The 8,780-nt window shown below is 38.0% G+C and overlaps 1 protein-coding gene across 4 annotated transcripts in view; it reads right to left on the minus strand.

Annotated features, from left to right (window-relative positions):
- LOC113234572 (signal transducer and activator of transcription 5B) overlaps positions 1 to 8,780 on the minus strand; it is a 59,583-nt gene that overhangs the window by 35,976 nt on the left and 14,827 nt on the right. For all 4 annotated transcript variants that reach the window (XM_026469921.1, XM_026469922.1, XM_026469923.1 and 1 more), the window contains 7 exons: positions 8,499 to 8,581; positions 6,107 to 6,176; positions 4,913 to 5,073; positions 3,901 to 4,024; positions 2,434 to 2,562; positions 1,752 to 1,858; positions 22 to 189 (listed from right to left, as the gene is read on the minus strand). In XM_026469921.1, coding sequence (XP_026325706.1) covers positions 22 to 189; positions 1,752 to 1,858; positions 2,434 to 2,562; positions 3,901 to 4,024; positions 4,913 to 5,073; positions 6,107 to 6,176; positions 8,499 to 8,581 — 842 coding nt within the window. The remainder of the gene's footprint in view (positions 1 to 21; positions 190 to 1,751; positions 1,859 to 2,433; positions 2,563 to 3,900; positions 4,025 to 4,912; positions 5,074 to 6,106; positions 6,177 to 8,498; positions 8,582 to 8,780) is intronic.

Below are 8,780 nucleotides of genomic sequence, written 5' to 3' on the forward strand. Positions count from 1 at the left end.
ATCCCCGGAAAATCCACTAACCGATCACGCCACATGTCTCTCAGTTGCGAACAGTCCCTGGTCATTTTCAACAGCATATAGAACCACTCCCAGAACGTGAAGTTCCTGTCGGGCAACGCGTCCTTGCAGAACTGTGTCCACGACACTGTCATGCCGTTCAGTTCCAAAGCGCTTAACGGTACGTTTGATCTGGGAAGGTCACATTTTTATAACTTAGTTTCTGCCTTGAAATTTTATCAGACAATAATATTCCATAAATTGGTTGCATCGGGAATCGAACCCACCATATGTAGTACATACAAAACAAAATTATTTAGTCCAGTATCGTTAACTGTAAGTAAAAAGCGGTTAATTCATCCCTTTCAATAATAATGGAAGTAATTTTGCACCCTTGACGTAATAAGGCCACATCTGGAAAAACACAAACTTTCAGTAAAGAGGTTGAATTATTCTACGAACGAATACGTTAGTCGATAAGTTTTTTGTATTTAAATATGAGCGCTATGAAATCTGACATAATTTACATTTTTTGTTCCATGTAGGTCGTATTTTTATGACTTTCGTTACAGTATGATTTAATCATTGTTACACTGTTACAATTTTTACATTTTCAGCTGTTTCTGCTTTGTCACAAAATCTAAAAAAAAAATGTATTTTAAGTATAAAAATTGAAAAAAACAACAAAATCACTATAATACAATTCATTTAAAAAATAAATTAATTACACAATTACGTCAATCCACAACGTAGGCTTCGCCAAGAAGGCACAATTATAAATCAGCAACAGACTTCGTAATATAAAAATTAATAATTCTTATCCAACTATTACAATGAAAAAGGACCGCTCTGAATCTTAGCTGGTTTAAAAGTCCCCATAACACTGGAAGTATTACCGCGCTGAATGGCCAACAAAATATGTTGCACCAAGTAAGATCTAGTGCGTGGATCACAGCCTTTATCTCTAAGCCGACAACCCGATGAATTATTTAATAATTGTCTTTGATTTTACTTTCGTTTGACATATGATTACATGTTGCTTTATCCACAGAACGATAAATACAGTAGAGGTGCTTAGTTTGCGTGTCACGTGTGCCAAGAGTCCGCGGAGTTCCGCAAACTTGAGCTCAGTGCTCCATTTTCGCTGTGTACGTGTCAATTATCTCGCGCAAAACCTCGAAAATTGTAACAAATATCCTTATTTGCAAAAAATTATAGTCACTCTTGTAATATTATCTATGGTGATGTTTCAAATCCATATTAAGTTAATTTTAATAAATTTCAATTTTCTTATACCGCTGCAATATGATCGCTTCTTTTAGGGAGAACTAAAAAACACCTCGAATTCGGCGTCGTTTAGCTATTAACCGCTAGATGGCAGCACATTGTTTGAAATTTGAAAATAAAATTTAAACGTCGTAACTTGCAATGATAGATATTGATAGTATTGAAGTTTCAACGATATGCCAACAAGTTAAAGTGTAAATTATATTAATACTCCAGAATGTCTTTTTGAAATTTGAAACTACGACCAATCATTATCAAGATTCCATAGTGTTTCAAATTCTGAATGTGTGATTTTTAGCGACAGCCATTCTGATAGTAATATAAATTAATTCCGTGGCTTTATAACACCAAAGGTACGGTTTATAATGTTCACTAATTGATTACAACATAGAACACGAAAATTTTTATTTAACTATGTAAATAATAATTGATGGTTTGACTAAAACAGTTACACATATATAACATACCTAAAGATCTTTTCTGCAAGAAATCTAAGGTTATCCTCAGACAGGTCTCCACCTGTAGCTGACAAAAACTTGATGCGTAGGGTCTCTGCCAGCTGGCCCCAGGTCACCTGTGTGAGTATCACAATAGTTTAATAATGGACCAATGACTCAAAAGGAATGCCAGTCGCGATACAAGAAAGCAAAGTCGGGTATGTCGACCCCTACTACGTAAAGTATCGTATGTCGAAATTGCCAAGTTTAGATGAACAACCACAATTTATTTTATAATTTTACAGGCTATGTTGAGTATTTGCGTTCTTAATTCTAATTACATGTGTTAAGTAACTATTTCCACTTCGGTGGGAGTCTTTTGTAAAATGTATAATACTTTTTGAAAAAAAAATATTTAAAAAGAGATTTGTTTTTTTAAGGATTTTTCTAAATATTCCGAAAAATTAGTGGTCGTAGTCTACATAAATCTAGCCTATCTCAAGTAATGTTAATTTTTCATGTACTTGATTGTGATTTCTCCAATCCCGAATAGATCCAGGACATTAAATTATATATATAATCCTCTTGGCACGCTTTACAACTGAATCCAAAGTGGCCATTGGGTATTTCGCCGAACCATTCCACATTTGATAATCTTGTAGAATACAGATAAGCAACAATACGGTGTCACTTTGTCGCGTTGTAAGTTTACCTTGTCAGGTACCGCGAATGGCACCCTGCCGGGCGGGCTGAAGGCGTTGTCCCATGTCACCGTGGCCCAGCCGTGGGGCTCTTGGTTGCCATGCACGATTACCACCACCGGCAAGGACAGGGTCCACACCTGAAAATAACAATGCCATATTTTTTTTATGACCCAAACAATGGGACGAACAAAATCTAATATACATATAAAAATGTGCAATGTACATGTAATGGATTCAAACTAATATATAAATACAGCAAGAAATCGAATTTTTTTTACGCATTCAACATAGGCCCGCACTAGTGTCGCGCGTGTCTTGGACACACACAAATTACACCCAAACTCACGAGAGAAATAATGTAGGCTATACAAATATTCTCGGCCGGGGATCGAACATGAGACCTCTGCGTGGTAGTCTGGCATGGTAACTGTTCGGCCACAGAGGCAGTTTATTTATGTATAAATATAGCTATCATTGAATTCCAGAATACTGAAAATGGTTTAACTGTTTAACTGGTTTAACGAAGTTGCATTTTAAAGTAATTCTAATGGTGCCACGTAAAAAAAATCAGTAGATAACTGACAGCCTTGTTGCCGTTCCGTTCTTGTGACCTTCAATATGCGGGGCGCGGTGCGGTATCCAAAGCTAGGAAGAGGCGGGGAGTGACCATTCCCGTTCGTTTACACTTCAAAACCGGACGATGATGATCATTAAAAAAAACATTATTGAGAATTATCTGGTCTTAAAATAGAGTAAGTGCCTCCCAATGTTCATTCGCTGGCTCCATGGCCGAACGGTTACCATGTTCGATTCCCGGGCCGGGAGAAATATTTGCATGGCTTACATTTATTTCTCTCGTGAGTTTGGGGGTAATTTGTGGTTGTCTATGTGTGTGTCCATGGCATCCGCGACACAGTTTCCCTAAAGCGGGGCTATGTTGAGTGTGTGCGTTATTTAATTATTTTAATGTTGAACTGAGTTGGAAGGACAGCATCAATTTATCACCTAATTTCATAAGAGATACATAGTCATCATGGACTGTGTGCAGCTGGAAAATAAGGTCTCAATCTTAGAATAGTAACGCATAGAATGATAGTTTCATATCAAACGAACAGTCACAAGTGAGGCAAAAATCAAATTCATGTAGGCTAGTTTTAGTAGTAGGTTAATTTTCGGTTTTAGTGAATATTCATATAAAAATACAAGTTGAAAAGCGTTACTTCCTTGTGGAATGTGATGTTAGTACCTATTTTGTTTGTCTGACGTATTTTTACACTCATTTACCGCACATTTCGTCATTTTTAGCTAAAATTCTTGATCTGTTCGCGGTGCAAGTTGACCTTGAGCACTGAAGGCCCGCCCGCTCGTGTAGGCCCATTGGGAGCGCTTCAATTTGCCTCACTTAGCGTGTGCGGACTCGGTTTCTATGCGTTATTATTCTAAGGTCTCAATGTCAACCAGTGGACTGTACCTACCTGGAAGACGAGCTCGCCCCCACCGACGTTGAACTCTGACTGGAAAAGCAGTGTCAGCTTCTCATCCATCACGCTCTCTGTTCCTTTCTTTTCAGCGCGTTTAATTTTGCGTAATTGCATGTTCCTGAACGGAAATACATAAATATTGATTGAACGAATGAATTGAATGAATGAATGAATAAAATATTATTTATTGCACTTTAAAAATTAAATAGTCATTCAAGGAAAAGATAATACTATTTTTATTTAAAACTCGCAACCCACTAAGGCTGATAACAGATGGTCTGCGTGCAGTTAACGCATGCAGTCGTGATCAAATGCACGCAGTTGAAAGTTTAACTGCAAGCGTTTAATGCCATACATAAACATCGAGTATATAACCAGAAATAGAGACTATATAAGGGCCATCCATACCTGGCAACTCATCAGGTAAATGGGTCATATATCACTTTTAAATATCAACTCCTGTTTGCGCTGAAGTCACAAATTAGAAAGCTGAAATAGTACAACGCCAACAACTGACCTGTGTGTACGTCTCCGTATGTTCCCAAAATATTCTGTATTTATTGTAATAAAGATAATATCTCTAACAATGGCGTGCTGTTCCATTCGGTGGTGTGGGAAAAACAGCAAAACATCTAATTACAAAACAGACGGAATCACATTTCATCGGTAATTAAGAATTAAATACGTGTAATTTTTCAATTTTCGTCCATTATAGGAAAGCTCAAGTTAAACTGGCCGATTTGAAGTGAAACAATTGACGACACCCGTCAATTGTTTCGAATACGGGCTGGCCAATCGGAGCGCAGTTGTCACCGTAATGATTTGGCAGAATAGTTTTCAAAACAAATGACATTTCGTCTCTATTTCTGATTATATACTGTTGGCGTAAGTTGTAAGTTGGAATAAGAATAGAATAAAAGTGGATTATTTTTTATAAAAACTCCAAACATATTTAGAAGATCTTATCACTTCGCCGTAGAAATGTAACCACGAGGTTTGAACCTACCTGAAGCTCACGCTGAGCTGTCTGCTGGCCGGCTGATACTCCATGGTGCCAGTGTTGTTCAGAATGTCTCCGCACTCCTGCGGCGGCTTGCCGCGACTGGTAGTGGCCGTGCACTCGCTTTTCAACAGCTGCTGTGCTTGCTGCTCCGATATTATGATTACCTGACGACAAAACATATTTTACTTAAAACACGGCGCACATTAATACACTCCCGGAAACATTTAACGGAACAAATCGTTCGTCCTTGGTATCACAAAAAACTCAGAAACAACGATTCGTGGCCGAGTCGGCAGAGCGGTAGCCACGTTGAGGCTACACATGCTGGTTCGAGTCCATTAAGATTTTATTTTTTTTATTTAAGAAATGAAACTATTTTCACGGATTTAAATCGCGTATACATATTTGTTTTTTCAAACAAACCGACGTTTCGGGGCCTTTACAGGTCCCATGGTCACGGTTGTTTTTTATTTATTTATTAGGTTTACCAACGTCTGTGTACAATATTACTTATTTATATCTTATCATACAAATAAAGATCTTATGGGCGCTGCCACTGCGCCCGTCGCCATGAGACATTGACAAGTCCCATGTGCCTGTAATTTCACCAACACCCTTACCCTTATAAACTGGAAGGCCGTAATGCTCACATTACTGCTTGGCGGCAGAAATAAGTAAGGTGGCAGTACTTTCCTGGGCGAACTCTTTCACAAGGAGCTCTACTGCTACTTTCCTCTCGTATTCAATCTGTATTTGCGTCATACTAGTGAATAAAGTGTTTATCTATATATCTTTGTATAAAATTATAACAAACTGCCTCCATAACCGAACGGTTACCATGCCGATTGCCACGCAGAGGTCCCAGGTTCGATTCCAGGGCCGGAAGAAATATTTTTAAGACTCATAGCACCCGCGTTGAGTGTGTGCGTTATTATTATTATTTAATTCGTTAGATACTTAGGAAATGAAACTATTTTTACGGATTTAAATCGCGTATATTTGTTTTTTTCAAACAAACCAACGTTTTGGGCCCGTTACAGATCCCATGGTCACGGTTGACTGAAGTGGTACAGTCATGTTAGATACTATTTTCACAAAAAATATACATGGTTGTAAAAACATATCCTGATGTTCATTTGATGATTCAATAAAAATTTATTAAAGTTACCGTTTTTTAAAATTGTTTAAAACACTTACGCTGACTCGAGGAGGGGTCATGTAGACGTTGAGCTGCCCACCAACCAGGAGACGTACCGTGGCCGTGAAGCTGGAATAAACATTGACATTATTGAAAGGATTAGGGTGTTTCATTTTTCCAAAGTTGTGGTTTTCATGTGACTTTGCTTACTCCCCGAGTCTCATTGTTGTATAAGATGTATATACTGAATTTCAAGAAGATTGGATAATATTTAGAAGTTGCACACTTTGGTCCCTTCTGAAATTTCGAAATTTAATTTTTTGTAGTTAATTGCACTTTGAAGTGGGAACCATAATAGGAAGCTTAGCTACTAGAATACCGACCTACCTACCTTGTAGTAAGTTTTTAGGATCTCGGAGTCCCCAAAGGAATAGGATTGGACAACATCAGACAACATTACATACGTCGCACTGATCCCAAAGTAAGTAACTAAAGCACATATGTTATGAAAATTGGAAATAATGACGCTGTCACAAACACCCAGATCCGAGACATTCTATATTGTCAATTTCTTCAGTTTGTTAGTTAGGTCAAGTCGGTTTTTCTACATTATCCGGCCGCGGATCATACCCGGTACCTCAGATATGGCGACACCATGAAAACCGATGTACAAGCCACTTGACCACGGAGATCGTCAATCCAAAGCATTCTGAACGTCGGTAACCATCCAAGAGAAGATTACAAAGAGTTATTACAACTCGTACTCGTGTACCCAGGAAGTTGGTCTAGAAACGACTTCAGTTTAAAAATTACAGGGAGTCTGGATATCAAGCAATATGGATAGCAAAGGCAATAATAATATGTATTTAAAATTGTCCTCTTCACGAATCAGTTGAATATATGTACCTCAACGTGAATTGAAAAGAATGCAATAAATTGCACATTTTGTCAGCCTCATACACGTTCAATTTTGGCACGAGACTATTGTAAGTCGGTAGGCTCCAAAGAATGTTTTGTATAAACATACAACTTCTGAGCACTTCAAAAATTACTAGGAGCCACTTCTGACAGAAACAAACGTAAGATTGGTTGTTTTGGACAGGAAAATATAGTTAAACATTTATAAACCAGATGTACAAATAAAAAGAAAATTAAAAGATCAGAGGGTAAAAAGTTCGATTTGGAAGGAACAACTTTGAGCCAACAAGAAAACAAACGACTGTTTGAATTGTTAGGGTTCCTCGACGTGACGGAATATTTGCGTGAATCTCTGAAAAGCCTCTGGTCAATAGTACGACAGAAAGAGCTTGAGAGATATAGAGAAATTGCTCTGATAAAAAAGTTTAATGAGTCAGTCACTGACGAACAACAAAAACAAAATTCTTGTTGAGATTAGTAGTACATTACAGAAAAGTCGTCACAAAGTGAACATTAGAAGGGATTGTATCGTTGAAAGTGAAATTACGGATACATGGTACTTGTCAACTTATGTCTTAGATTGCTGCCTTATGATGTGCGCCGTGTTAGTGCCCCTCAGATCCTTGTGATTTAAAGATCTGAGTGGCACTGCAACTGTTATGGACAGGCGTGTCGCTTACCACCAGGTACACGACTTGTTCGTCCCGTCACTTGATGTAATTTTGAGAGGTAAATGTTTTTTCTTTTAAACCTAACCTAACCGAACCCAATCGTGTCTTTGTAACAAACATCCAACATATCCTAAGAGAGCAACGGTTTCCTTATAATTCGGTGTAATGAAAATTCGAACGAACGTTATTTCGGAAAAAAAAATTCGAGTTTGTAATAGGTTACCATAATTACTCCTATTATTATACTTAGTCCTTAAGGTATATATTATCTGGTCATGTGGCCAGAAATAAAAAAATAAAAAAAATAACTGCCTCTGTGGCCGAACGGTTACCATGCCGGACTGCCACGCAGAGGTCCCAGGTTCGATTCCCGGGCCGAGAGAAATAGTTGTATGGCCTACAATTATTTCTCTCGTGAGTTTGGGTGTAATTTGTGGTTGTGTATGTGTATGTCCATGGCACCCGCGACACAGGGTTTCCCTAGTGCGGGGCTATGTTGAATGTGTGCGTTATTTATTTATTTAAAATTGTGCAATAATTCGATGTAATTATAAAAAAAACCGACCCCTAAAAGTATGTTAATCCGTTTCTGCTGAGTTTTATTTGCCAAGTTTTATTGAAGTCAGTTAACCGAAAGTGGGATGATTCATCCCCTTATTTGTCACCCTTAGAGGTGGAATATTTTCTTCAAATTTAAATGGGATCAATACTGAGGTACTCTCTTTCCAAGAAAGAAAGAATCATCGAAATTGGTTCACAAATGGGGTAAATGCGTAACAGACACACAAAAAATGTTTTCATGTTTTTGTGTTTGCTTGGGACTGACATTACAGACGTTTTATCTCTCTATCTATCCACTTACCGAGTGTTGGTCTTCATGACCTGCGGAGGTTGCTTCTCAATCACGAAGGTCGAAGTCACGAGGGTCGAGAGCAGACTCGTTACCTTGTTGAACAATAGAAACAACCATCAACATGCTTAGTTTACGTCATCACCAAATGTCAAAACCCTATAAGTGGGTTAAATTTCGTTCAACGATTTCTTGAACTGTAACTTTAGCAACATTTGTAACAATAGTTCCGAACTTTAGCGTTGGCATAGAAAACGCAATTTCTGAATCGCAGTGTTAAGATTTTCCCTAAGC

This window comes from Hyposmocoma kahamanoa, unplaced genomic scaffold, assembly GCF_003589595.1.
Source record: "Hyposmocoma kahamanoa isolate Upper Pololo Valley unplaced genomic scaffold, ASM358959v1 84, whole genome shotgun sequence".
In the NCBI taxonomy this organism is placed as follows: Eukaryota; Metazoa; Arthropoda; class Insecta; order Lepidoptera; family Cosmopterigidae; genus Hyposmocoma; species Hyposmocoma kahamanoa.